General features: G+C 58.7%; 2 protein-coding genes across 7 annotated transcripts in view; one reads left to right on the forward strand and one right to left on the reverse strand.

Moving 5' to 3' along the window:
• Positions 1-17,439, reverse strand: part of ZNF638 (zinc finger protein 638) — a 49,904-nt gene extending 32,465 nt beyond the window's left edge. For 2 of the 6 annotated variants that reach the window (XM_082759931.1, XM_082759929.1), the window contains exons 1-4: positions 17,300-17,436; positions 6,731-8,354; positions 820-881; positions 502-540 (exon numbers count right to left, since the gene is read on the reverse strand). In XM_082759931.1, the coding sequence (XP_082616057.1) occupies positions 502-540; positions 820-881; positions 6,731-8,354; positions 17,300-17,406 (1,832 nt within the window). In that variant the 5' untranslated portion in view covers positions 17,407-17,436. Of the gene's footprint in view, positions 1-501; positions 541-819; positions 882-6,730; positions 8,355-11,767; positions 11,996-12,852; positions 12,999-17,299 lie in introns of those variants that run through there. The other 4 variants (XM_082759934.1, XM_082759933.1, XM_082759932.1 and 1 more) reach the window with 3 other exon arrangements.
• A 708-nt stretch (positions 17,440-18,147) lies between these two features.
• On the forward strand, positions 18,148-27,601 carry PAIP2B (poly(A) binding protein interacting protein 2B). The gene is made up of 4 exons (XM_082758648.1): positions 18,148-18,205; positions 22,627-22,778; positions 23,909-24,061; positions 25,069-27,601. The coding sequence occupies exons 2-4, from the start codon at positions 22,638-22,640 to the stop codon at positions 25,123-25,125; spliced, it is 351 nt and encodes a 116-aa protein (XP_082614774.1). The 5' UTR covers positions 18,148-18,205; positions 22,627-22,637; the 3' UTR covers positions 25,126-27,601.
• The last annotated feature ends 161 nt before the right edge of the window (positions 27,602-27,762 follow it).

Consider the following 27,762-nt stretch of genomic DNA (forward strand, 5'->3'; position numbering starts at 1 on the left):
AAACAGAATAAGCTTTAAGCAGAAGAGACATGAGTTCATCAATTCCACTGCTTCTTCAGCCCACGATCCTATAACTTCCCAAGGGATCTATGGGCGAAAAAGTCTGGGGAATAAGGAGCCAACACAGGGTAGCCTACTGTCAGATAGACTTCAAGCTGCTAACAAGAGCGGCTTAATTGGAAAAAAGTTTAAGTCTAAAAGTCGAAATCCCTCAGTTTGATCACGACAGACTGACGTACGGCTATGAGAAATGCCCACGGTGCATTGAAGAAATGTTAGGAGAAATTCCCTACAGCTTGCTCTCATTCTTGTGAAGGAAATCTGGATACCATGCCCCTCACCTGATTAAAGGATTTAGGGCAACACCATTTTACAACAAAAAGGCAAGGAGGCCGCCAGTACAGCTCGTCAGTGAACAAAGCAGGAAAATTCATTGCCTTCATTCCCAAATACTTGTGACAGTGACAAATTTAAAACAACCTGTAACCAAAAAGCAGTTACCTCTTTGAAGAACGAGACTCGGGGTTCCAGTCGGGGTACCTGTTAAATGCAGAGAACACGACTGTCAGCAAAGAGAGCTGCGTCTGGGCACAGCCCTGGTCTGACATGCAGCAGCTGTTACAGATCTGAGCTCCCGTGCAGGACTCCAGCAGCACCACGTGCCGCTTTCCTTCACCTAATAGTCTAAAACAAATTCAGAACAGTGCTCAGATATTGAGATCTGAACCACGGAAACCCACCCAGCACGGTTTGAGGGCCCACGTGCATGCACAGAAAGCGTTTTTTGGCCTAAATGAACTTTTTAAACAAATTCCTTACTGTTGGCGTAACTGGCGGCAGCTCTCGATGTGGGAGGGGGTGTTCTGGTGCAGAATCCAGTCCTAGGTGGAGAGAAGACATCCAGAGAAGTTTGATTAGCAGGGAAAACGTTAGCATTTGACCACAACCTGAAGCACTCTCATACTTTACCTTCCACTGCTAGCAAACGTTACTAACACATGATCTGATGTCGGGGTCACATTTCTCACTTGAGATTACCACTCCTTAATGCTAACGATGAGAACGCTTAATGATTATGGAAGGCTGCTGCAGAACACGAAGGAATTTAGGTGGAAAGTGTAGAGAATTGCATCGCATTACATTAATCTGCTACTTCCATCAGCACCCCGCGCCGCTGTCACCGCATCTCCAGCACAAAGGGCTGATCCAGCAGCTGGCTACACGTTAACGAGAAAGCCATTAGCAGCCTTCACGAGCTGTCAGGCCGTATGAACACGCACGCGGCACAAGAAGCTGAATACAGCAGAGAACCTGACACGACGTGCTATCGGCGAGCCAAGTCTCATTTCTGTGGAAGCTCGACTTAGCAGTGCTCCGAGCGCAATCGCTCCTAAGAGCAAGCTCCAACGAAAGGTCATTCAAAAGCCCAATGAATCTTGTCACACACACACACACCCCCCCCGTGAATTTCTATGCAGAAAAAGCTTTCACAAAAGCCTTACTTGGGAAAACAGCTGCTGGGATGAGCATTGCACAGCCACAAGTACAACGGGAGCCCCCAGACCTGAAAATTGCTTACGCACGGGGTTAAGGTAAACGCTGATTTAGTTCCCCTATAGGAAGCTGTGCACCAAGGCTGTTCTCGTGGTTGTAGGAGTAATGCTGGACTAAATTGATGCTCCAGTGGAAGCAACTGCTCCGGTTAGCTCGCTGATCAAGAGCTGCTGACTGCTCTCGGATGGTATCACATCGGGAGGGATCGTGTCAGGAGGGTACCACATCGTCGTGACAATCGCTGAGCATCCTTAAAGGCCAACTTCCTGCTGCTTCAGTATTTTAAACAATAATGGGTGAATAATGCAACTGACAGGCCCGGCTTTACAAAATGCCTCGCTGTTCTGAAATTACCTGGCTCTCTGGGATGCACGTGCCGGTTTACACAAGGTTATAAAACACCGAGCGAGCAGCATCTCTGGTTTATTGGCAGAAAGGCTGAACACGCCGCTTCTAAGGAAAGCTGGTGACGGCTCACTCAGAGCACGTGAGGTGGGAGGAATTGATGTGACCACGGGTAGCTTTGTGCGTTTTGCCAGCCCAGAGGACGGGGTGAAAACAGCCGCCCCCTGCGCTTACAGCCCCAGCCTCACAGCACTGAGATCTGCTAGAAGAGAGCCACCCCAGCTATTTATGCTGCACGCGGCTTTTACAGCAAACACAGCCCGTTTTAAGCACCAGACTTACTTCCATTTCCTGAAGAAGCAGACACGCTGCTCAACCATCTCCGGAGGACACTGTGCTCACACAAACATTCCCACTGCCCAAGCACCGGCAGGAGACAACCCTCACGGGCCCCTCCGCAGCAGCCTCCCCGGTGGGACCATGGCAAATGCAGGGTTTAGGAGCAGCTGAAACACCTTGCAGGCTCTAGGACAACGCAGCTACAGATCTGTGCGCACAGGAAGCACGCGGACCACGTACAAATTAAAAAAAAAAGCAAGCAATTCCTCAGGATAAGCTGGTTTCGTCCTCGTAACACGCGGTTATTGAGCGATCCCATCCGTAAGAAGGCTGTTTGTCCGTAGCCTTGAAGTTAGATGGAAAAATCGTCACTGAAGGGCTGAAATTAGCTGTTGGAAATGAAAGGCAAGGGGACTTCAGGCACTGCCCAGTGCAGAAAGCACACCCGGTGTCCATGAGGGCTGGCAGAGGCCGTTCTGCTTCCCCGGGTCTTCAGCTGCCGGAGCAGCGGGCACTGCGGAGGCTGGCAGGCCCACAAGGAGATATTCTCCTCCCTCACAAAACCCCCGTTCTTCTCCTCTTCAACTCTTCGCTATGCCGATGCCCTCTTGCGTTTCGTATCATCGCAGGCGCCTCCATTTATGCGTGTTCCTCCTCTTTGATTAATTCCTCGCCCTTTTCGAGTCTTCGGAAGGATTCCAGGCCCTCTGGCAGGGCTGTCCCACCGCACGGATCCTTCCCCCAGACGGATCCTTCCCGGCAGGAGGAAGCCCCCAGCCAGCTTCAAACTGCACCACGAACCCACATGGGCCAGGGGAGAGCAGCTCTGTCGCCGTTACCTAATTTTGGGGGGCCACAATTAGAGAACAGGTCTCGGGGTGTTGTGCCAGCCCAGCCCACGTTACAGAAAAGCCAGGAGGAAAAGGGAGCAGGATCGTGTTTTGTCCCACTACATCAGTGATGCAGCCACAATTCCTGTTGTGGGGAACCCCGTGGCTGCAGGACTGTGTGCAGGGTAAAGCCCAGGGCACCACAACGCAGCCTGGGTAAGGTCAGAGGGGACCTCTGGAGGTCACCTGGGCCAGGACCCTGGCTTTAAATCTGGTTTAGCTGGAGAAAAAAACCCTAATGTGGTGCTTCACTCATCAGCACAGGGCTTCCAGTACACACAAACCCTCCTGCTGTTGGCATCACAGCCGTGCTCTGTTCCCAAAGGGCATGGTTGGAGACAGAAACCACCCCTCACTGCTCCAGCATGACCACAACCCCCAGCTGAAAGCGAAGCCGCTCTGTGAAGCATTCGTGGAATGTTTTCATACGTCGGGGAGGCTGGAAAATACATTTGAAAGCAGAGGACACCGAGGTGAGATCGCATCTAACCCAGGACAAAATAATTCTTCCCTGAAAAACCACCGCGGGACGCTTCTGAGAACTCCTCCCAGGTCCAGAAGTCGTCTCAGCACCGACTGGCTTGCCAGATCTGTGTGTGAAGCTACCAGGCGCTGCAGGGCTTATGAAATGCTTCTCCCCACAGCAAGCCGCGGTGGCTGCGCCACGCCGCTGGGAGATGTTGTAACTTCTGACTTGTGAGCAGAGCCGTAGCTCAACAGCACTTCCAAAGAAATGATCACATAAAGAGCGCTGCAGGAGAGGTGCTCGGGGTTCTCCTCGGATCACAGAAGAACCAGAAAGTGCACCGAGTGCTGAGCGGCAGGAGCTGCACGCAGAGCACTGCTCCAGAGGATTTCGGAACGCCGCAGACCTCTCAAGGCCATTTCGGCTTTTATTCCATCAGACCTCATTAATTAAGCAAAGTTAAATACGTCAGCAGATAAAAACCCCGGGGAGAGCTGAGCGGATGCTTTGGGGAAGAGCAGAAGCATTTTTCAGCTCCAAGCCAAAACAAAGCCCTGGCTGGGTTTCGCTGCTGTTATGGCAGAGGCAGGCTGCAAGAACAAGGGCGACGGGGCTGAGATTTTGCAGACAGCAGGCTTCAGCCACCACCAGCCCCCGCAGCTCCGCAGGCCCCTCCAGGAGCAGCAGCCAGCTGTAAATCTGTCAGTTCAATAACGTGACATCAGGTAACCTGCTCGAGCTCTCTTCCAAGAGGCAGCACAGCTTCTGTGTCAAACTTGTCAAGAAAATGGACCCTAGATGAGTCTGTGCTTCTGCACAAGGCTGGGTTAAAAGAACCTACAAAAGGCAGTGCAGCACATGAATGCTCTGTGAAATCCGTTATCTCAACACCACAAACTTCGGTTTTCAGATGTTCAGTCCCTTCAAGTGTTGGAGAAAAAGGTTTTCTTCACCTGGTATCTTTCATCCTCTTCATAACTCGTCGTCCGCTCTTGTTTCAAGCCATCCTCTTTGCTCATCTCCTTCCTTCCCGAAGCCATCCAACCTTTCCAACTTGCCAGGGGACAAGACTCCCGTCTGTAACGCAGCGTTCCCAAACGGCCTGCTGCAACTGGGCAGTCCCCGTGCCTCACCAGTCCGGCCCAGAACAGCTCCTGAAGATGCAGATTCCCCTCGAGGTGTGCTGGGGAGATGAGACCAAAAGCAGCCTCACTCACCGGGTGTCTCCTCTTGCAGGGCTCACGGCAGCAGGCATGGGGGAGCCACCAGCCCAGAACTCACCTCCCGCCTACAGGCGGCTGCAGGTCGGGCTTCTGGAGCCATCAGAGGCACGGCCCTCGGAGGACATCCTCTGTGAATTCATCCTGTTATTTCTGAACTAATATTTGTCAAAATTGTGGTGAACTACCTCTGTTCCCCGTGGAACACCCCTGTGCTAGCACAGCTCACGCCCCACGAGGCTGTACGTTCCTGCTCCATCGCTTCACCACTGCTCATCTGCCAGTTCCAAGGGCCTCATCGCTTCCAAAACCCAACGTCCAGGGCACCTCCAGCCACACAATCGAGCCACAGCGGGCAGCAGCTTTATTTGTAAACCCACACCATAAATGCAGGAGGAATTTCTCATGCTTTAGGATTCACAAATGTACAGCGCTAACATTGCTCGAACAGATTTTTATTTCTTGCAGTATGGGGAAAAAAAAAACAAACAACTAATTAATCTTATTATTTTGAAACATCATTGTTTGAATGTGACTTGTCCCAAACTGGTATGTGATGCGTAATCAGCAGCTCGTATACATTAAAAAAAAAACAACACAGAATCAAGTTAACGTATGCTGGAGCTGGAAGCTGGCATGACGAGGAGAAAAGGTGCAGTGGGATCGGGGAGCCTGGAGAACACACGCTACGCTGAGTGCCATTAAAAGGAGGGGTTAGAGATCTGTGTCTCCCCCAGAAATTCAGCTGATTTGTCAACTGGTTTTTAGTAAAAACATTTCCTGGGTTTTAGCAAGAAGCAGTACGCAAGCTACCAAGTACTTCACACTTACACAGACCGCACTTCTCCAAAGTGCCGTGCCCAGTTATGAACACAAACACGAATTTGTTGCCCTGTTCAGTTTTAGACGTTTTTATCTTAAATCAAGCTTCCCTTTCGGTTTTGTAACCCGCCCGAGCAGCTGCAATTCTTCCTGGCCGTCAGTGCTTCCCATGTGAAAGTGCTTGAACATTTATTTGTTCTCTGAAGTCCCCAATGCAGCTGTCTCCATCTTAATTGTGCGCTCCCTTTTGTAACGGGCAGCACAAACAGGGCCTGCAGTCCTGCACGGTTCTGCCAAACTGCAGAGTGTCCCCCACCGGCTTCCCAAGCTTGCTGATGTCTATTTAGTCTGTAAACATGAAACTAATAAGGAAGCGTTTCATTTTAAATGACATTCTCCTGTATTTCTGACATATCCAGCTCAGGGCTTTCATGAAAAATCTACAGCTTTTGGGATTCTTTTCTCTCTCCCCATATTCCCCGGTTCCCTCTGCCGGGAGCTGGAACTGTGACTTGCTCCAGAACTGAACGCTAGGCCGGATGAATGGAAGCATTTTGTGTACTCGTCAGAGCTGCCCTTCAGTCTCTGGGCCAGCCAATGTCACCCAGACCACATTTGGAAGATTACATTTTTGCAGATAAATAGGCTGCTTTGTTTTGAGGCAGACTTTGCGGGAGTGGGGCTGAATATATGAACATCTCAGCCACCCCGCTGAGACCCAGCACACGATTTCTGCACGCATTTTAGTCACCCGGATGATGGATTTGACCCTACTGGTAAAGGGTTTGCTCTGTCACTTGAAATCCCATCGCAGAAGGCATAAATCATATTTCACATTCAAAGAAACCATAATAACATGCGTAGAAATTCTGAAATGCAGTCTGAGAGAGAACACGCTGTGCAGCGGGGTTTTAACCATTCCCTAGCAGGGTTTCTAGCAGTTTGCAATTAGCACACAAGCACCCAGGCTGCCGAGCAGCAGCACAACTCATTCAACGCACAATAAAAAAAAAAAAAAAAAATTAGTTCATGAAACAGTGCAGCAGGTAAGGTGCTGAGCACAACTTAGGCAAGAATCTTTGAAAGCCACTCACCTTCATATGAGTGCATTCTATGTTACAGAGAGAACACATATGGGGGAATATTCTCGGAGACGTGGCATAGTAGTCATTCATCATGGAGGGCGTGGGCAGCCTTTTGATCTTCTGGGCATCGGACTGCAGGAACACGGGGAGCCACGAGGCCTTCACGATGCCAAAAGGAGATTTAATCGGCCCCTCGGGCTGCGGCTGGAAGGCTTTCTGCCCCGCCACCGAGCCGCTCTGCGCGGCGGGCTGGCTGCTCCCGGCCTCGTGCTGAATTCGCTCGTGCTGGCCGACGGCTGCGAGGAGCTCGGCCGAAAAGGGCGGCTGGGCCATGGGCGGCATCACGTGCTGGGGCACGGGCGGCTGCACCAGGGGCGGCATGACGGGAGGCAGCAGGGGCTGCGCCAGGGGAGGCAGCATGGGGGGAGGCAGCATGGGGGGCATGACGGGCGGCACCGCCGGCTGCGACACCGACTTCACCACGGGGAGCCCCCCCGCGGGCGCTGAGCACAGCCCGGACACTTTGCCGGCGGCCTCGGTTGGAAAAAAGGAGCGGGAGGTGGAGGAGTCGTTCTGGAAAGCCGGAGGTTTCAGCAAATCCTGAACGGGGAACACCGGGTTGCACGGCACGCCAGGCGGCGGGACGCCCATGGGCACGTTCTGCTCTCGTTGGAAGTCTTCCCTGCTCTCTGGCGCCGGCGCTTCAGGGTTATAAACGCGCGACTCGAGGGGATCCTTGTTCAGCACCTCGCTGTTGTAAGCACGCACCTCCAGGGGATCCTCGGTGTAACCGTATTTGCTGGCGTGCCCGTAATCGATCACTTTGCCCTTGACCGCCGCGCCGCTCGTTCCGCCCAGCGTTTCTTCTCCGCGGCTCGGAGGATGCAGACCCGACAACGAGTGACCCATCTTCCGAATCCGGATCTCTCTCAGGATGAGGGGCATGTTTTCGGGCGTCAGCTGGTCGTCTGGGTAGCGACTGAGCTCCTCCAAGTCTTCGTTGGAGAGCCCAAAGCTGGCCAGGATGCTGGAGGCGCTCTCGGGCGTGTAGCGGCTCTGGGCGTTCGTGTTCTGCTCGGGGATTCGGGCCGGGGGGGGCGGCTTCTGTGCGGCGGCCCCGGCCGAGCAGGGGTTATTGTCCCAGCGGCTGCTGCGTGCCTCTCCCTTCTGCTCCTGGTGGAGGTTCGTTTTCACCTTTACCTGCCTCGGATCGGCCCTGTGCAGAGTCACCCTCACGTTGATCCTCTGCGAGCCCGTCCACTGGAAGCTGTCCTGGCCCGAAAATCTCTGCGGTGCTCCCGGAGGCGTCCCCGGCGCAGGTTTTCTCTGCAGCCCCGCTGCGCCTCCTCCCCTAAAGGATCCCGGGGGCTTGGCGCCGGCCGGATTGGGTCCTCTCGGCCTCTGGGGCAGCGCTCCTCGAGGGCTAAACATGGTGCTTTTCAGCAATGCCTGACCCAAGCGAGCATGAGGAGGTGCGGAGCTGCTGGCAGCGACCGAGGTCAAGTGCTGGAGGGCCAAGTGCGTCTTAATTTGGGCAAGCTGTAAAGGAGGAGGGCCCAACAGAAGTGGGCTCGCAATGCCAAGGTTCAAGGAATTCACAAGTGGTGCGAAACTTTCCAAGAACAGCACAAAGCTGAAAGTTAAAAGACAAGCGTTAGATTGTGTCATCTTTTCACCTGCGTCACGCAGCGGGTTCTCTAACCGGGGAGGACAACAAGGGAGCTCAGGCAGCAGCGCTTCAGCGACAGGTGAAGCGGTGCTTTCGAAAGCGAAATCCCGTTGCACAAAACCTTTTTGCTGCACAGCCTTACCCAAAACACACAGCCCTTCTGCAATCGAGCTGTGCCCACGAGCTCCGTGCCCAGCCAGGACACTCTTTCGACAGCATTGCCGACGCCTTGACACGGCAGCTCGGCACGGTTTGCATTTATTTCAATCTGGAGCTGTGTCAGGAGCAGTAAGCCAAAGTATTAAAACCCTCTCCAAGTGTTTACGGAGTAGGACTTGCGAGTGAAATTATTACGTGGAGAGCTCAGAGCAGTCACAGCCTGGATGTGGGGTTTTTGGGATCAAGCTGGAGCCAGCAGAGCAGCGCTCGGGGGGCCACTCCCGCAGCGATCCCCACGGGTGAGCTACAACACCCTGCAAGCATCCAAGGGGTGTGACAGCGCCCGAGCTCTGTGCCTGGAAGGTTTCCATCCCGCAGATGTGAAAGGCACGATCTTACATCCAAACAACTCGAAACAGAAAGGTGTGGGGCCACGTCAGAACGAGCTATGCTCCAGAATAAAACCAGCAGAGGGGCAGTGGGAACCACCACCCGGAATTTCGGCTGGAAGCACCGAGAATTTAATCCCGTAAGGCAGTCAGGCACCTCCACAACCAGGGGGTGCAGGACAAAGCGACGCCAGCCTAAAAAAAATGACTCCTGACAGAAGTTTTCCAATAAACGGAGGTGCCTCCCTCAGGACTGCTCGCCGTAAGGGCTGCAGTTTGAGAATCTCAACTCAAAACCCGCACGGAGCTGTAGCCTGGGAGAGGTGAGCCACGTAGGAGCAGCAAGTTTCACACTCTGAGGATGAATTCTGTAAGCTGTCCCGACCTTTTTTGTTTTATGTCCCACCCCGTTATGTCATTTTAAACGAGGAAAGCCTGAAGTCAGCCCAAGAAGGAACAGCAGCCGCAGGACCACGAACTACATCCCTTCTCCCTCAGAAAATAATGGGAAGGAGCCGACCCCCCCTGGGCAGCACCAGGGGCTCTCACCCCGACCCCTTCCCACCTCTTCCCCCTCCCGCGGTGCCAGAACAGAGCCTCACGCAAACAACCCCGAAGTCATCTCCTGCCTTTCAGTTCCCTCTCCTCTGGATCCCTCATCACTGCGGGGCAAAACCAGAACCACCTCCCGGCACATGAATTTGGAAAGCAGTCGGAGAGGGAACAATATTGGAGCCACCCAGAACGAGGAGGAACGCGTCAGCAGGGAACATTTTAAAAATAAATGTGCAGCTTTGCAAACCAAACCTGCGTTTGCTGGGTCGGGAAGCTCCCAGGGGACGTGGCCAGGAGCTCAGGAGCGGATTTCCCGTCGCTGGGACTTCCAGGAGCTGCAGATTTCAGCCCCGGCACGCTCCCACGCCACCAGCTCGCGGCGAGACGCGGCCCCACACACACCTCCGGGCCCTCAGCAGGCAATTAACCCGGCCAGAAACGAGGATTTGGCAGGTAGAAAAAAACAACTGCTATAACGCACGGTCAGTCTGTAACAAATGCCAGGAGGAGGTGGCCTCTGCTTTGGGACCATTTACAAACTACCCCCGTGCCTTAGGAGTTTTCTGGAGCGATCTGTTCAGCGGGGAAACGGGCACAGGTTCACCTCACCCCGTAGTGCTCCACTGGAATAAAACATTTTAAAGCAAAACAGCTGAGTTCAGTTTGCTGTTCAGCGAGTTTTCTACAGCTGAACTTGAAGATCAGCAGGCTGTGTTAACCGCCTTTCCTCCAGCTCCTGCAGCCTTCCTCCCTCGGCGCTGTTCTAAGGGTGGGAAATTTGCTTTACCCGAGGTGTTCACGGAGCGAGATGGTCAAAACGAGATTTTTCTCAGCAGCAACACGCCGAATCCTGCAAGCTCTTCAGGGCTGGCTCGCCCCAGACCTGCTCCCTCTGCCTCCAAACTAAAAACACAGCGGAAGCAACCCACGGGGAGAGGAGCCCTGCCTGTGGCAGGCAGCGAAAAGCTCCGGCTGCCAGCAGCTTGTTCGTCTCAGCAGCCCCAGCACACGCTCAGCGATAACTCACCGCTTCCCCTTTTAGCTCTGCAGTTTGCCTGCTCCAACCCAGGCGGGGATGTTAATAAAGGTGACAGCTAATTAATTAACTAACCTGGAGTAAAGCTGGTAACGAGGCAGAGAACTGCACTGCCAGGGGCGCAGGGAGCACCGGCAGCGCTGCCGGCCGGGAGATGCGGCACAGAGAGGGGAAGGAAAAGGGCACTGCAACTCCTGCAGCGCTGCTGAGGTCGAGCTTTTGGTGGAAAAAGTGGGAAATAAAAAAGGTCTGCGTGTCCTGAAGCTGTCTCGGTGGCAGCGGGGCCTCAAGCTGAACTCGCTCGCTCCCCAGAGTGAGAGGAAGAGTGGGAATAAGCGGGGTAGGGGCAAGCAAACAAGGCGGGCACTCACCTCCTGCCGCTCAGCCGGGCTCTGGCACCACACGACCTCAAAAGCCACGAAGCAGCCCCTGCCCCACACCCCTCTGGCCCAGTTTTATGGCCGAGCTGTGGCAGTTACAGCCCTCAGCCCGCAGGGTTGGCTGTTCTGCCTGTCCCCTCCCAGCCTCCTGCCCACCCCCAGCCGGGGGGAGAGCCCTGAGGACACCGAGCGCTTCCCCCGACCCCGTCACAGCCCCACAGGGCTGCGGGGAGCACCCCAAAATCCTCCCCAGGCAGATCCTCCTGCTGGAGCACCTCCCCGGGGGCTTACAGAACAGGGAGGGCTCACGAGCTGCTCGAGGAACCAGGACACGAGCTCTGCAGGCACGCAGAGGGAGAAAAAGCACAAATTTACTCGCAAATTTACTCAGAGGGGAGAAAAAGCACAAATGAACAACGAGCACCTGGGAAGGCAAAAAGCAGCCCGGCCAGAGGCAGCAGCACGCACAGCACAGCTCCCTACAACCTTCCAAAGAGTCCGCCCCAGCCTTCCAAATAACTAACTAAATAAACCTGCACAAGGTTTTCAGCAAGTAGGTCTTAAAAGAAGCCAAAAAAAGATCATTCCAGCACCCTTATTGCATATTCACAGCAGAAAATGACTGTTTTTTAGGGAATTTTTACTTTCCACCTCAAATTTCCGAGCACCACGAACCCTGCGGACTGCTCCCTGCACACACACAGCAGCTCTGAGGCACTCGGAGCTCTGCACACCCCATGTGGAGTCCCCCAGACACAGAGCAAACACAGACACTGCTGCCTAGAACTCCTTTTTAAAAACCTCTCCTTACACGGTAATTAACCTGATGGCAAAGCAATCAGAAAGCATTTTAGTTACCTTTAAACCTGAAACGCTGGGAAAACGTTCCAGCGTGCTGCCTGCTTCACACCAAGCCGTGGAGCTCTTCTGTGTCAGCGTGGGTACGGCAGCGTCTGCTGAGCTCAGCCCCAAGACAAACGGTAATTTGGGGGAAACAGAAGAGGGAAGAGCAATGCAGGGAGCAGCAGCCGCTTGGAACCCCACCCCTGGCCAAACATCGCTGGGTGATATCACTTGGTGTACGAGCTGGAAGAGGAGAGGGAGCAGCCGAGGGAGCAGCTTCGTCCCTGACGTCCTCCACCCTTCAAAACCGCACGATTGTTCTGTCAGGGCTGGCAGCTTTCCCTTTTAAATCTGGACAAGAAAGCAATCAGAGACGCTGGTTGCCCTCGAGGGGTGCCTCTTCAACGGGGAAAATAACGACCTCGCTCCTACACCCGCCCTCTGCAAGAGCTCACAGCCTCAAGACCTCGTTATCTGAAGATCCCCCTGACTGACCCCATACCGGGGGGGGACACAGCCCAGAACCGGCCCCGTGCTTCGCTGCCAGGATGGGATATAAGAGAACAAAAAACAATTGTCCTTACTGGTTTAAAACACGATTGGTTTTAATGACTTGTTTAGATCGGTTTTTAAGTGAGACTGGAGAAAAATAAATTTAAAAATTGACCACGGTACGTTATTGTATGGAAATAATTGTATCTGGGGGCACGTACACTGAGGATGGATGTGTCTGACCTTCCCAAGCAGCCTGCTCTGCGACCATCTGCAGGTTCCCACCTCAGCACCACGACCCAGACCACGCCGCTGCCCGGCGCGAAGAGAATTTTGCTGCTTTTTCACCTTTTTTGACCAATTCCAACCCATTATCGCCTCCTTTAGCCAACAAACCGCTCCCAAGAGGCGGTCTGCCCTGCTGCCTGCCAGCACCCAGCCCCGCGCTCTGAGCACCCCAAGGCCCCGGGACCGGGCCCCGGGACCGAGCCCAGGCCCCAGGACTGAGTCCAGGCCCCGGTACCAAGCCCCGACCCCCCCCAACCCCCCCCCCGCCGCCATTTTGTGCGTCCCCTCAGCCCGGGGGCGGCCGGGGGCCGAGCGCCTACCTCCGGGAAACCGCAACCCAGCGGCTCCGCTCGGCTCCGCGCCGCTCCCGGCTGCCCCCCGCCGCTCCCCGCCGCCTCCCCGGGCCGGACCGGGCCGGGCCAAACCGGGCCGGGCTGGGCCGCACCGGGGCCGCACCGGGGCCGTGAGGCGGCGGGAATGCGCACTGCGCATGCGCGCTGCGCACCCCCCCCTCCCGTTAGGGCTCTGCGCAGGCGCAGAGAGCAGGCAGAAGGTCGGGCACGCATGCGCACAGCGCGCATGACGCCGCAGAGGGTGGGGCTTCTCGGTGAGGGCACCGCGCTCGCACTGCGCGTGTGCGGCCGCGCTCCCGCAGCCTGAGGGGGAGTGCGCATGTGCTGAGTGCGGCTGAGGGGGCGGGGCGGACGGCGGTGCCGCGGGGCATGCCGGGAGCACGCCTCCCTATATAAGCGGCACGCGGCGGTCGCCATTTTAGAGCGCGGGGTCGGCGCCAAGCGGGCGTGAGGCTCCCGGCAGGAGTCCATGAGGCTGCAGCGCCTGCCTTTAATTTTTCTAATTAATACGGGCACAGAGCCTGAAGCTGTGACTCGCCCAGCCTCCCCGGGCTGTGTGCTGGCTGTTGCAGCAGCAGCATTAACACCTGGTAGTTGGGAGCAGGCTGCAGCCTCTAATACACTCGCGTCCCCAAACGTAATTAAGCACAGTTCCATAATTAAGCACGGTTCCCCAAACACAATTAACCCAGCCCAATTAACCAACCACAATTAACATGTAGCTTTGGTGCTGGCCCTACAATCCCAAAGGGTCTGTCACTGTGGGCAGCCGCCTTGCTGTGGGCGCAGGGAGCCCCCCGGGCAGCCCTGGGGGTGCTTGCGAGGCTGCCACGTTGTCCCCAAAACACCCCAAATTATGCCAAAACCGACTGTGGGGACACCCCAAAACGTCGCTGTTCCGTCACGGTGACTGTACCCAACCAAAAAGTCTCGGTACAAAGCAGACACGGGACCAGCCCTGCCCCACACCACCCCATTTGCCCACACACAGCCTGTGTCAGCAGGGTCCAAACGTGCTATTTGGGGTGTATTTGGGGCATTTTCGGGTCGGTTCGGCTCAGTTCAGTTTGTGTGCGGCCACCGGGAGCGATTCACCAGCACTCAGCTTCCTGACAAAGCCAGGCTGACACTGAACAAAGCCAGGCTGACACACAAACAGCTCGCTGCTCTCTGTCTCCAAACCTGCTCAGTTCCTCTCCAGCACATTAGGCCTGGAATCCTTTAAAGGTCGGATTTCCAAATATTCCGGGTTTTTTGCAGCCACCCAGCCCTGCTGCAGACCGCAGGCATTCCCCGCTCCCCCTGCAGCAGTGGAAAAACACAGCTGGGGCTGTAAAAATACAGCTGGATGCTGTATTTCTGAGGCTTGGGGATCGAATTTGTGGCTAAATTTCTTGATGTGTGCCTGCGTCTGTTCTGCCGTGGACGGTCCTCGCTGGGAAAGTCATTTTTGGGAGGTTATATTGGGAAATTGGTTGTCGGTTAGGAGAGGGGTTGAGCTTTTATGGTGAGACCACCGAGCTCTGCCGGTGTTATCAGTGGTTTTAGGAGCCTCCCAAAGGCAGACGGTGCCCAGCACCTGCTGGGAGGCTGAAACGTCTCATTGGGAAATAACAGTTTGGGTCAAAAGCTTTATAAAAAAATAATAATAATCATAATAAAAGCTGAGATGAATGCTCAGCCTGCGCAGCGCTGCTGTGCTGCTCCTGCGGGTGGTGCTGCCCTGACAGCTGTGAGAAAAAACACAGCCAAAAATAAGAAAAAAAAAAAACAGCTGGAGTCACAACACGCCGAGCTCCCAGCACAAAGCAGGCAAATTCCTCCAAGGGAGCCAAATTCCTCCTGCCCCCAGCACCTGGAGGCCTCCCCGGCTGCTTGAGGGGGTTTTCCTCTGAGAGAAGGCATGGATTAAGCCCCAGGAGGGTGTGCGATGAGAGGAAAATGAGCCAAAAAAATGATTTTTGTGCCTGGTTGTGTGGGGTGAGCACAGGGAGCAGTCTGCAGAGGGGCGCCCCGTCCCCGCGGGTGCTCAGCACCCGGCAGCAATTACAGAAGCGTGGTCTTAAAAGGCATCATTAAGAGGGAAACACTAAATAAGCTTGGGGAATGTAAACACCCGGGCTGCTCACACAGCCCCGCCAGCCCCTGCCCTGCTGACACCAGCTCTGCTCCTGCCAGAAGCTGCAGAAGTCGTGAGATGCAAAACGCAGGGAGGCAAAAGGGATATGAGGCAAAATCTTACGGTTTTGGGGGAGTTTCAGATGATCCGACCCTGTCCCGGCCACAGCCAAGGCTCGGATGCTGCCCCCGAACCACCTCCAGTTTGGGGCAGTGTGGATGTTTTCCCAAACTTCACCCTTGGAAATGGGTTTGATGGCTTCAGCTGCGACCTGACACGGCACATTGGGTCCCTGCAGACCCCCCAACACCAAAAAAAACACCCAAAAAGCTTCAAAAGGAGCTCACGGGAGCTGGAAACTGCCCAGCAAACGAGAAAAGCCAAAATCAGCAGCAGGAGGGAGCCTGGGGAGGGGAGCTCCACGGGGCTGGGATCCGGTTCCCTACGGGTGCTGCTGCTGCTCCTGGCCTGATCTCTGGGGCAAAAACAGCCTGTTTTGGGGCAGATGTGCTTCCTCCCTGCTCGGCTGGTTTCCCTGCTCGGCCCTGGAGCTGTCAGAGCTCCGGGCTGGGAGGATTCCCAGCAGATGGTGCCTCTGAGCTGGGAGCGCCGCAGCCGGCCCGGATCCTCGCAGCCTCTCCGGGGTGGATCATCCGTGGGATCGAGGTGTTTGGGGCTGCCAGGAGATAAAACCCTGGGCCTGGCAGCAGCAGCAGGCAGAGGAGGGGTCGCTGATGCTGCCAGGGCATCAACCCAGCGCTGGGAGCCCCCAAAATCACAGCGGGAAGGGCAGCTCCGGGCTCTGCTCTCTGCCCCCTGCTGCACCCCAGGGCACGGCCGTGGCTGCAACAGGAGCCCTGGGACGTCCCGACAGCATTTAAGCAGCGTGAACTCATCGGCACGAGGCTGGCAGCGGGTGCCCGCAGGCAGACGGAGGGTACTGGGAGCACTGGGAGCACTGGGAGAACTGGGAGGCGCGGTGCCAGTGCTGCCCACCCAGCCAGCAGCCCCGGTGCCGGGTCCTGTCCCTGTAGGGCCACCCCTGGCACCGCTTCGTCCCGGGGTCAACGTCTCGAGGGTGTCCCAAAAGGGCTTGGCCGGCGGCCACGGGGCCAGGCGCCGGGATTAGCGCCCGCTCAGCAGCTCCCAGCGACGCCCAAATTTCCTCGCTGTGATCCCAAACGGCCGCCACCGCGCTCCCCTCCCCGCGTGCCCCATAGCCCAGTGCCCCCGGGGGGTCGAGGGCCAGACCCCGCTGGGCGCAGGGCCACCACGGTTTGGGAAGGGCCAGCAAACGGCTCGGGTCCCAGCCCAAAAAGGGATGACCCCAAAAAGGCGCAAATCCACCCCAAAACACCAACAGGACGGGGAAGAGGGGAGAGAAGCGTGCCCGAACCCAAAGCCAGCGGCCCCAAACGGGAACCAGGAGGAGGTGGCGGGCAGGGGACGGGGTACGGGGGGGCTGCCGGCTGCCACCCCCCCACCCCAGGACGGGGCCCCCGGTGTCCCGGTGGCGTCCTAAAATTCCTGTGGCTGCAGCTGGGACCGGGATGAGCCGTCCCCATGTCCCCGTGTTCCCGTCCCGCCGCATTGGTGACATTCCCTGGCCCCCACCGGGCCCCCGCTGGCCTTCAGTGACCTTGGGGGGGCTGCCGGGAGCCCTGGGGACGGGCCCCTCGGTGCCCCCGTGGGGTCACGGGGACACCGATGGGGCTGCAGGGACACTGGGGGGGACACCCGGTACCTGTGGATCCCCCCCCGGTGCCACCCCGGGGTTATTTTTACCACCCCACAGCCCGGCCATACAAGGAGCCCTCAGACACCCCGGGACCGGGACCGGTGCCCCCGGTGACACCTCGGGGGGTGGCACCTCACCCCCCCCCCGGGACCCCCACCGGGCACCGGGGGTTGATACCGGGGGCCGGGACAGCACAGGGAAGGGGTCCCGTGCTTTGAGCCCCCATGGGGGTGACCCGACCCCCCCCTCCCGGTAAACCCCGTTCCCCGGTGCCTCCCCCGGTATAACACCAGGCACCGGGGGCAGGCACAGCACGGGGCTGGGGGGTCCGGAGCCGGTGCTGTGAGCCCCCCACGGGGTGAACCCGGTCCTACGGGGGTCCCCAAGCCCCCCTCCCCCGGTAAGCCCCAGCCCCGGTGCCCCCCCCGGTAAACCACCGGGATCCCCCGGTAAACCCCTTGGACCCCCCGGTAAACCCCCGGGACCCCCGGGGACGTGGAATTTGCCCTCCCCCCCACCTCCCCAGCCCGGGGTCGTTCCGGTTCCCTCCCACTCACCGCCGGAACGGGTCGAGGGGCACCGGGGGGGGCACCGGGGGGAGAACCGGGGGGGTCCCGGGCCCCCTCTGCCGGGGCACGGAGCCTCCGCCACCCACCGGCGGCATCTCGGAGGGGAGCAACGGGGGCCCGGGGGGGGGCGGCGCCGTCCAAAGGGGGCTCGGGGAGGGGCACGGCCCCGCCCTTGGGGGCACCGGGGGGGGCACCGGGGGGGGGGTTACCGGGGGTTACCGGGGGGGTACCGGGGAAGGGGCTGCCCCCCCCCCCATGGGGGTCACCCCCTCGGGGGATGCGGGCGGGGCCGGGTGACCCCGGATGACCCCGGGTGACCCCCGGGGAGGGCGGGGGGGGCAGCCCCGGTGCCACGCGCCCGCCACGTGACAGCCGCCGCCACCGGCGGCCCCGCCCCACCGCCCTCGCCCGCCCTCCGCCAATCAGCGGCTCGCTCTCAGCTCCGCCCTTCTTGGGTGTTTGTAACGGCTCCTGCCATTGGGCGCCGCCGCCCGCCAATCAGGGCAGCGGGGTGTTGTTTACATCGCCCCGCTCTTTGCCCCCCCTCCGGCGGCCCCACGTGGGGCGCGCGCGCTCGGCCAATCACCTGCGGCGCCTCGCCGCCTCTCCTCCCCATTGGCCGGGACGCCAATCCCCGCGCCCAATCGCGCGGCGGCACAGCCGGGAGGCGGGGCGAGCGGGCTTACCCTCCGCCGCCCCGCCCCCTCGACGCCCCGCTGGCCAATAGCATCGAGCGGCGCCGTGACCCCGCCCCTCTCCCTCTAAGCCACACCCCCTCGCTTTAACCTCATTGGCCGGCCGGCGCGGGGGCGGACCAATGAGCGCGCGGCGGGGCGGGGCCGGGGGGGGCCCCGGTGGCGGCGGCGGCGGCGGGCGGCGGCGGCGGCCCCGCAGGTACGGGGGGGGCGGGGGGGGGGGCGCCGGGAGCGGGGGGGGCGGGGCCAGGCGGGGGGGGCGGGGCCAGGTCCCGGGATGGGGCTGGGGGGGGGGGGGCACCCAGAGGGAGCGGGGGACCCCCAGGACCCCATAAAGGGCAGAGGACCCCAAGGACCCCATAGGGAACAGAGGACCCCAAGGACCCCATAAGGAGCTGAGGACCCCAAGGACCCCATAAGGGGCAGAGGAACCCAAGGGCCCCATAAAGAGCTGAGGACCCCCAAGGACCCCATAGGGAATAGAGGACCCCACTGACCCTATAAGGGGCAGAGGACCCCATAAAGGGCAGAGGACCTCCAACAGCCCCATAAAGGGGCAGAGAACCCCAAGGATCCCATAAAGAGCAGAGAACCCCCGACAGCCCCATGAAGAGCAGAGGACCCCGAAGACCCCATAAGGAGCAAAGGACCCCATAAGGGGCAGAGGACCCCAGTGACCCCATAAGGAGCAAACGACCCCATAAAGGGCAGAGGACCCGAAGACCCCATAGGGAACAGAGAACCCCGCTGACCCTATAAGGGGCAGAGGATCCCAAGGATCCCATAGAGAGCAGAGGACCCTGATGGCCCCCTAAAGGGGGAGAGGATGCCACTGACCCTATAAGGGACAGAGAATCTCAAGGACCCCATAAAGAGCTGAGGACCCCCAATGGCCCCATAAGGAGCTGAGAACCCCCAAGGACCCCATAGGGAACAGAGAACCCCGCTGACCCTATAAGGGGCAGAGGACCTCCAACAGCCCCATAAAGGGGCAGAGAACCCCAAGGATCCTATAAAGAGCAGAGAACCCCCAACAGCCCCATGAAGAGCAGAGGACCCCGAAGACCCCATAAAGGGCAGAGGACCCAGAGGGCCCCATAGGGAGCAGGGGACCCCAACGGCCCCATAAAGGGCAGAGGACCCCAAGGACCCCATAAGGGGCAGAGGATGCCACTGACCTCATAGGGAACAGAGGACCCCGAGGACCCCATAAAGAGATGAGGACCCCCAAGGACCCCATAGGGAACAGAGAACCCCACTGACCCTATCAGGGGCAGAGAACCCCAAGGACCCCATAAGGAGAAAAGGACCCCATAAGGGGCAGAGGACCCCAAGGACCCTATAAGGGGCAGAGGACCCCCAAAGGCCCCATAAGGAGCCAAGAACCCCAAGAACCCCATAGGGAGCAAAGAACCCTGATGGCCCCATAAAGGGGCAGAGAACCCCAAGGGCCCTATAAGGAGAAGAGGACCCCAAGGACCCCATAAGGGGCAGAGGACCCCAGCGGCCCCATAAGCAGCGTTTTTATGACCGTGGCACTGGGACGCGGCGTCCCCACTGCAGGGTATGGGGTGTTAACCCCGGAACCGTCGGGTTTGGGAACTCCTTGTTCGGGATTAGGGCTTCCTAAATGGGGCCCGGCATTGGGGTGGCTCCGAAATTGGGGCTCCGGAGCCTGGGAGGTGCCCGCGCCCCTGGATCGGTGTGGGGTGAGCTTCGGTGCTGGGCGAGGGGATTTGGGGTTTGGGTCCTGTGAGGATCCTGGTCCCACTGTGCCTAGGGCTGGGTGTTGGGGATGTGTGTGAAAAGCCCCAAAACATGTCCTCTGCTTCGTTACCCTAAAAAGAAAAAGGAAAAGAGCAGAAACCCTTCAAAAAGAGCAGAAACCCTACAAAAAGGGCAGAAACCCTACAAAAAGAGCAGAAACCCTACAAAAAGAGCAAAAACCCTTTAAAAAGAGCAGAAACCCTACAAAAAGAGCAAAAACCCTACAAAAAGAAGAGAAACCCTACAAAAAGAGCAGAAACCCTACAAAAAGAGCAAAAACCTTACAAAAAGAAGAGAAACCCTACAAAAAGAGCAGAAACCCTTCAAAAAGAGCAGAAACCCTACAAAAAGAAGAGAAACCCTACAAAAAGAGCAGAAACCCTACAAAAAGAAGAGAAACCCTACAAAAAGAGCAGAAACCCTACACCCATGGGGGGCGAAGCTGCCGGCTTGTGGGGTGCCAGGAGCACCCGGCCCCACTGCCCGGTTTGGGGTGCCCCTTGGGAGCCCGTCCTCGAGGCCCCATCTGGGAACTGGGCTTCATTTTCCGGGGAAAAGGGAAAAAAAACCCTCTCCAAAAGTTCCGTTTTTTTATCCGCCCCCCCCCCACTGCTGTCGGAGCTCCCCTTTGCCCAAAATCTCGGCTTTTCGGCCACGTGGCTGCCTCCGCTTGGGATCGTGGAGTGGGGGGGGACGACGACCCCAAAAGCAGCCCCGTTTGTGGGGTCGCCGCCTCCGCGGCAATCGGAGCCCCTCGGCACGGCCCCGGGACCCTGGGGGTCTCCAAAACGGCCCCAAAACGGCCCCAAAACGGCCCCGGGGGGCTGCGAGCCTGGGAGAGGGGTTGGGAATGGGATGGGGGGGGGCTCGGGGCCAGCTTTAGGGTGGCACAGCTTTATGGGATCTATATGGGAAGCTGTATGGGATCTGTACAGGATCTGTATGGGATCTGTATGGGATCTGCCGGCTCCTCCTTCCTCCTCCTCCTCCTCCTCCCCACCAACCTCTGACCAACGCCCTCGAGCCCCCAGGGGGGGGTTTTAGGATCCCATTTCGGCTCCTTATGGGGTTGCCGAGCCCTCCGCACCCCAAGGTGCCCCCATGGGACGGGAGGGGGCTCCCCGGGCCCCATTTGGCCCCGTCAGAAGGTCCCAAAAGCGGCGTTTTTTGGTAGTTTCCCCAAAAAAAAACAAACTGCCGAGCCCTTCCTGGCTTTTAGGGGACCGACCGTGTTCCCATCACCGCTGGTGGGCTCCAGCCCCGATTCCTGCTTGAAAAACCCCAAATCCCTCCGGATCCGCCCCGATAACCGCGGATTTCTGTGGGGCTGCAGAATCCTCCCCAAATCCTGCCCGGATTCTCCCCAAAGCTCCCCAAATCAGGCGGGCGCTGGGTGCTCCGACAGCCGCTGGGTGCTGCGGGCGTCTTGTAGGGTGGGGCCGGCCCTACAGATTGCGAACGGCTGTGGAATGGCCCCCCCGAAAATAAAAACGGGCAGCGGGGACGCGGGGACACGGCCCCAAAAGGAGGACACCCCCTGGGGGCAGGGGGTTCCCTTTGGGGCAGGGGGATTCCCCTTGGAGTAGGGGGTTCCCTTTGGGGCAGGGGGTTCCCTTTGGGACAGGGGATTCCTTTTGGGGCAGGGGGTTCCCCTTGGAGTAGGGGTTCCCTTTGGGGCAGGGGGATTCCCCTTGGAGTAGGGGGTTCCCTTTGGGGCAGGGGGTTCCCTTTGGGACAGGGGATTCCTTTTGGGGCAGGGGGTTCCCCTTGGAGTAGGGGGTTCCCTTTGGGGCAGGGGGTTCCCTTTGGGACAGGGGATTCCTTTTGGGGCAGGGGGTTCCCCTTGGAGTAGGGGGTTCCCTTTGGGGCAGGGGGTTCCCTTTGGGGCAGGGGGTTCCTTTTGGGGCAGGGGGGTTCCCTTTGGGGCAGGGGATTCCCCTTAGAGTAGGGGTTCCCTTTAGGGCAGGGGATTCCCTTTGGGGCAGGGGGTTCCCCTTGGAGTAGGGGGGTTCCCCTTGGAGAAGGGGGATTCCCTTTGGGGCAGGGGATTCCCCTTGGGGTGGGGGATTCCCCTTGGAGCAGGGGGGCTCACCTTGGAGCATGGGGTTCCCCCTGGAGCATGGGGTTCCCTTTAGGGCAGGGGGTTCCCTTTGGGGCAGGGGATTCCCTTTGGGGCAGGGGGTTCCCTTGGGGCAGAGGGGTTCCTCTTGGGGCAGGGGTTCCCTTTGGGGCAGGGGATTCCCCTTGGAGTAAGGGATTCCCTTTGGGGCAAGGGGTTCCCCTCGGAGCAGGGGGTTCCCTTTAGGGCGGGGGGTTCCCCTTGGAGAAGGGGGATTCCCCTTGGTGCAGGGGGTTCCCTTTAGGGCGGGGGGTTCCCCTTGGGGCAGGGAGTTCCCTTTGGGGCAGGGGGTTCCCTTTGGGGCAGGGGTCACCCCTTGGAACAAGGGGTTCCCTTTGGGGCAGGGGGTTCCCCTTGGAGTAGGGGGTTCCCTTTGGGGCAGGGGTCACCCCTTGGGGCAGGAGGATCCCCTTGGGGCAGGGGGTTCCTTTTGGGGCAGGGGAGTTCCCTTTGGGACAGGGGTTCCCCTTGGGACAGGGGATTCACCCTGGAACCCCCCTACTCCAGGGGGGTTCCCCTTGGGGCAGGGGGGTTCCTTTTGGGGCAGGGGCTTCCCTTTGGGGCACGGGTCCTGCCGCGCTTGCCCCATTGCCTCCCGGCTGACGTGGCTCCTGGAAGCGCAGCACCCGCGAGCCACCCGGGGCCTCACCCCCCAAAAACCCCCCTACAACTCCCCCAAACACCCCCCCAAACCCCACCCTACAACCCCCCCTCCCCGGTGCCTTTCCTCCCAGAGGCAGGGACGATGAATGGCTCCGGCACCGCGGCGCCCGGCCCCAAAACCACGGAGGAGCAGGTCGGGAACGGGAACGGGCACGGGGAGAAGGAGAAAAACCCCTTCGCTGAGTACATGTGGATGGAGAACGAGGAGGACTTTGACAGGCAGGTGAGAGATTGGGGGGGGGCGGCCACGGCCCCACAGTTCTGGGGGGGAAGGGGGGGAGAGGGCAGAGCGGAGGAGAAGCTGCCCCGATTCCTCACCCCGATTCCTGCCCCAATTCCTCCCCCAATTCCTTCCCCAATTCCTGCCCCAATTCCTTCCCCAATTTCTCCCCCCAATTCCTGCCCCAATTCCTCCCCCAATTCCTCCCCTAATTCCTGCCCCAATTCCTGCCCCAATTCTTCCCCCAATTCCTTCCCCAATTCCTTCCCCCAATTCCTCCCCCAATTCTTCCCCCAATTCTTCCCCCCAATTTCTCCCCCAATTCCTCCCTCAATTCTTCCCCCCAATTCCTCCCCAAACTCCTGCCCCAATTCCTGCCCCAATTCCTTCCCCCAATTCCTTCCCCCAATTTCTCCCCCAATTCCTCCCCCAATTCCTCCCCCAATTCCTCCCCCAATTCCTTCCCCAATTCCTCACCCCGATTCCTGCCCCAATTCCTTCCCCAATTCTTCCCCCAATTCTTCCCCCAATTCCTCCCCCAATTCCTCCCCCCCTCACTCAGTGTCGGGCAGGGGTCCAGCTTAGGGCAGAGCCTCCCTCCCCTATAAGAAGTGTCCTCCCCAAAACATCCCCTCCACAAAGTGTCCCCCAAAAACGTCCCCTCCACGAAGTGTCCCCCCCCCAAAAAAACATCCCCACAATCGCTTTTGGGGTCTCTCTGCGCATTTTCCAGGAGGGCCGCTGGAAACGCGGCTGTGGGGAGGGTTTGGGGTGGCTTGGTGGGGACGTGGGGTGGCTTTTGGGGCCAGAACTGCCTCCTGGGGCTGGCGCACGGAGGCTCTCCAGAAATCGGAGCGGTTTTGGGGGCTTTTTCGCTCGCTCATGATCACTTTTAACACCTCCCCGAGGAAATTCAGCCCGGCTCCAAGCGATGGGTTAAGGGAGGTGACCCCATGGCACCGAAATCCCCCCCTGCTACGCGGAGACCTCTCAAATTTTGGGGAGCGTTTTGGGGAGCTGATGGGGCCCCGGGGTGCGGTGGGTGCCCTGATTTGTGCCAAATCGGGGCTGGCACCCGGGGCGGGGGGGGGGCACCCGGCTCTGCGCTTCCCCCAGGGCTTTTTTTTGGGCAGGTGGAGGAGGAGCTGCAGGAGCAGGAGTTTTTGGACCGCTGCTTCCAGGAGATGCTGGAGGAAGAGGACCGGGACTGGTTCATCCCTTCCCGAGATCTGCCCCAACAGCAGCTCAACGGGGTCGCCGACGGCCACGCTTCGGAGGACATCCTGGTAAGGGGGAGCTGCCCCCACCCACCCCCCCCCCGGGCATCAAAATGAGCCCCTCGGGGTGTTTGGGGAGCTTTGCGCACGGGCGCCCGTTTTAGGGGAAATCCCTCAAGGTGCAAACATCCCATAACCAGTTGGGGTAAGAACGGGGCTGTGGGTTCGCACCCACGGGGGGTTCCCTGCTGGGGACCTTTCTGGGCCTTTTGGCCGGAGCTGGGCTCTTTGGGGTGCACCCAGTTCATGTACTGGTATTGACGGAGCTCCCAGTTCATGTACTGGTATTGACAGAGCTCCCAGTTCATGTACTGGTATTGACAGAGCTCCCAGTTCATGTACTGGTATCTACAGAGCTCCCAGTTCATGTACTGGTATTGACAGAGCTTCCAGTTCATGTACTGGTATTGACAGAGCTCCCAGTTCATGTACTGGTATTTATGGAGCTCCCAGTTCACATACTGGTATTTACGGAGCTCCCAGTTCATGTACTGGTATTTACGGAGCTCCCAGTTCATGTACTGGTATTTATAAAGCACCCAGTTCATGTACTGGTATTTACAGAGCTCCCAGTTCATGTACTGGTATTTACAGAGCTCCCAGTTCATGTACTGGTATTGACAGAGCTCCCAGTTCATGTACTGGTATTTATGGAGCTCCCAGTTCATGTACTGGTATTGACAGAGCTCCCAGTTCACGTACTGGTATTTTTGGAGCTGCTTTGCCTCCCTCTGCTGCCAGCAGTGCTCGGTGCAGCTGCAGGCACCTCACAGCTCCGGAGACGGGGGGGGGGTCCCCAAAATCTCCCCCCAAAACCCCGCCTGGGAGCGCACCCCTCGGAGCTGCCACCCCTTAAGCAGCACCTCGAGGGGCGCGGGGGGGGCTGGGGGAGGCTTTTTGTGCGTGGAAACCCACGGCAGAACCCCAAAAATCGGGGACGGGTCCGCGGGGGGGGACGCAGCGCTCGCCGGGGGGGCGCCGCTGTTGGTGACCCCCCCCTCCTGCTTCTCCCGCAGAGCAAAAGCAACCTGAACCCGGACGCCAAGGAATTCGTACCCGGGGTGAAGTACTGAGGGGGGGGCTTGAGCACAGACTGTGTCCCCCTGTCCCCGTGCCCCCATTTCTGTTGGGGACAGCACTGAGGGGCCACGGGGGGGGCCAGGAGCCACCGCGCTCTGCAGCGGGATCTCGCTCCGCGCTTCCACTTCCTTTTTTTTTCCCTTTTTCCAGTTCCTTTTTTTTCCTTTTTTTTTTTTATTTTTTTTATTTTTTCTTTTTTTTTTTTTTTAACTCCTCCTTGGCATCGTCTGGCACTTTTTGGGGTGGTTTTTGGCTTCCTCGGACTCGCAGCCCTCAGGTCCGTGCCGGAATCCGGCTGCGCCGCGGCCCCTCGCCGGGTACGGTTTGGTTTTGGGGGGGGGTCCCTGCCCGCCCCAAAGCCACGGGGGCTCCTCATTTTTCCCTTAGGATTTCCGTAGCTGAAGGCCAGGAGAAGCCTTCTGTGCACCCCAAATCCCTGGGGTGGGTGCTGGGATTTGGGTACACCCCAAATCCCTGGGGTGGGTGCTGAGGGGGCAGCACCCTGCGTGCCTGGAGGGTCCTGGGCGCCCCTGCGGCACGGAGACCTGCACCCCCCGGCCCCCTCCCACTTTTGGGGGCAGAGCTTCTGCCATACAGCACGTGGCCCTTAAAAAAAAATATTTCCCCTCGAGCTTACCCGGCATCACAGGCGTCTGCACCTTCGCTTCTCCTCGAAATCAATCCCAAAAGAAGCGAACGTGGCCCCTGCTCAGGCGTGGGGCAGAGCGGAGAGCACGGAGCTGGTCTCCAGCAGCCCCCCTGGGAAAGGAGAGGAGCCCCTGTAAAAGGGAGGAGCCCCTATAAAGGGGAGGACCCCCAAATAAAGGGGAGGACCCCCCTATAAAGGAAAGGACCCCCAAATAAAGGGGAGGACCCCCAAATAAAGGGGAGGACCTCCCTATAAAGGAGGGGACCCCCCTATAAAGGCGAGGAGCCCCCTGTAAAGGAGAGGGCCCCTATAAAAGGGAGGACCCCCCCTGTAAAGGGAAGGACCCCCTGTAAAGGAGAGGACCCCCTATAAAGGAGAGGACCCCCCCATAAACGGGAGGACCCCCCTATAAAGGGGAGGACCCCTCTATAAAGGAGAGGGTCCCCCTATAAAAGGGAGGACCTCCTATAAAGGAGAGGACCCCCCCATAAAGGGGAGGACCCCCTATAAAGGAGAGACCCGCCCTACAAAAGGGAAGGACCCCCTATAAAGGAGAGGACCCCCTACAAAGGGGAGGACCCCTCTATAAAGGAGAGGATCTCCCTATAAAGGGGAGGACCCCCTATAAAGGAGAGGACCCCCCCGTAAAGGGGAGGGTTCCCCCATAAAAGGGAGGACCCCCCTATAAAGGGGAGGACCCCTCTATAAAGGAGAGGGCCCCCCTATAAAAGGGAGGACCCCCTATAAAGAGGAGGACCCCCCCCATAAAGGGGAGGACCCCCTATAAAGGGGAGGACCCCCTATAAAGGTGAGGACCCCCCCATCACCCCCATACTCCACAGGTACCAGCCATGGGCTTGCACCTCCCGGGAGCCCTTTTCCGCCCCCCCTGCTGCCCCTCGGAGAGCAGACACCTCCTCCAGGGGCCAGTTTTGGGGTCGGGGGAGGGCAGAGCCCGCTTTTGGGGCCGGGGGCGAGGCCACGGGGCAGGCTGGGGGGGGCGAGGGCAGCGTCCCCCTGCTGCCCGCAGTGCCCACGGGGGCGGCAATTTGGGGCAGGGGGCTCCGGCACGGCCACCCCGAGTGCGGTACCCCCAAAACCATTCCCTTTAATTAACCACACCGGTTAATTGGGGAGGGGCTTACCCATCCCTGGGGGGCTGCAGAGGTGGAAACTCACCCCCACAGCAACCCAGCACGCAGCCGGGGAGCTCGGCACGCCGCGGGGCGCGCAGCCCCCTGTCCCCAAACCGGTACGGGGCTGAGCACCACCGCCAGATTTTGGGGCATTTTGGTGCCCCCGAGCACCACCGCCAGATTTTGGGGCATTTTGGTGCCCGCAGCACCGCCCCTGCTGCCCCCCAGCACCCCTCAGCTGCCCCCAGCCCGCGGGCTCGGAGCCTTTGGTGTAGCCCCCTCGGTGCGCACCCCCTGCCTTTTATTTTCTTGGTTTCCGTTTGATTTCTTACCCCAAAAAACCACAAAGCAAGCTACAAAACGACCTTCCGGTGACGTGCTGTAAATTTCGGACACGGCGTTATGAGAAATAAAAATGGTTTGGAATGGAGGAGTGCAGGAATCTGCCCTGGGTGAGCTCGGTGCCAGCTCGGTGCCACGCGCCTCGGCCCCGCGCCGCCTGTCCCCGCGAGGTTTTCCTCCTCCCCGTGAGCAGACACGAGACCTGCAGCACCAAAACCAACCCAAACCAACCCAAACCAAGCCAAAAAGCAATTTGGGAAGCCAAAGGAGGCGATTCCCAGCCTGGAAGCTGACAAAAGGCAGCCCCATCGGGCTGCACCTTGCAGCAGAGCCCCATGGAGAGCCCCCACACCTCCCATCCAGCCTGGAGGGGCCGATTCCTCCCCAGCCCACCCGAAATCCACGGAAAATAATTGTCTTGTTTTCTTCCTTCCCCCTTTTCCTTTTATCCCCCTTTTCCTCATCCCTCATGTCCTCTTATCCCCCTTTTCCTCTTATCCCCC

This window comes from Aythya marila, assembly GCF_965140915.1.
Source record: "Aythya marila genome assembly, chromosome: 4".
NCBI classification, from domain to species: Eukaryota; Metazoa; Chordata; class Aves; order Anseriformes; family Anatidae; genus Aythya; species Aythya marila.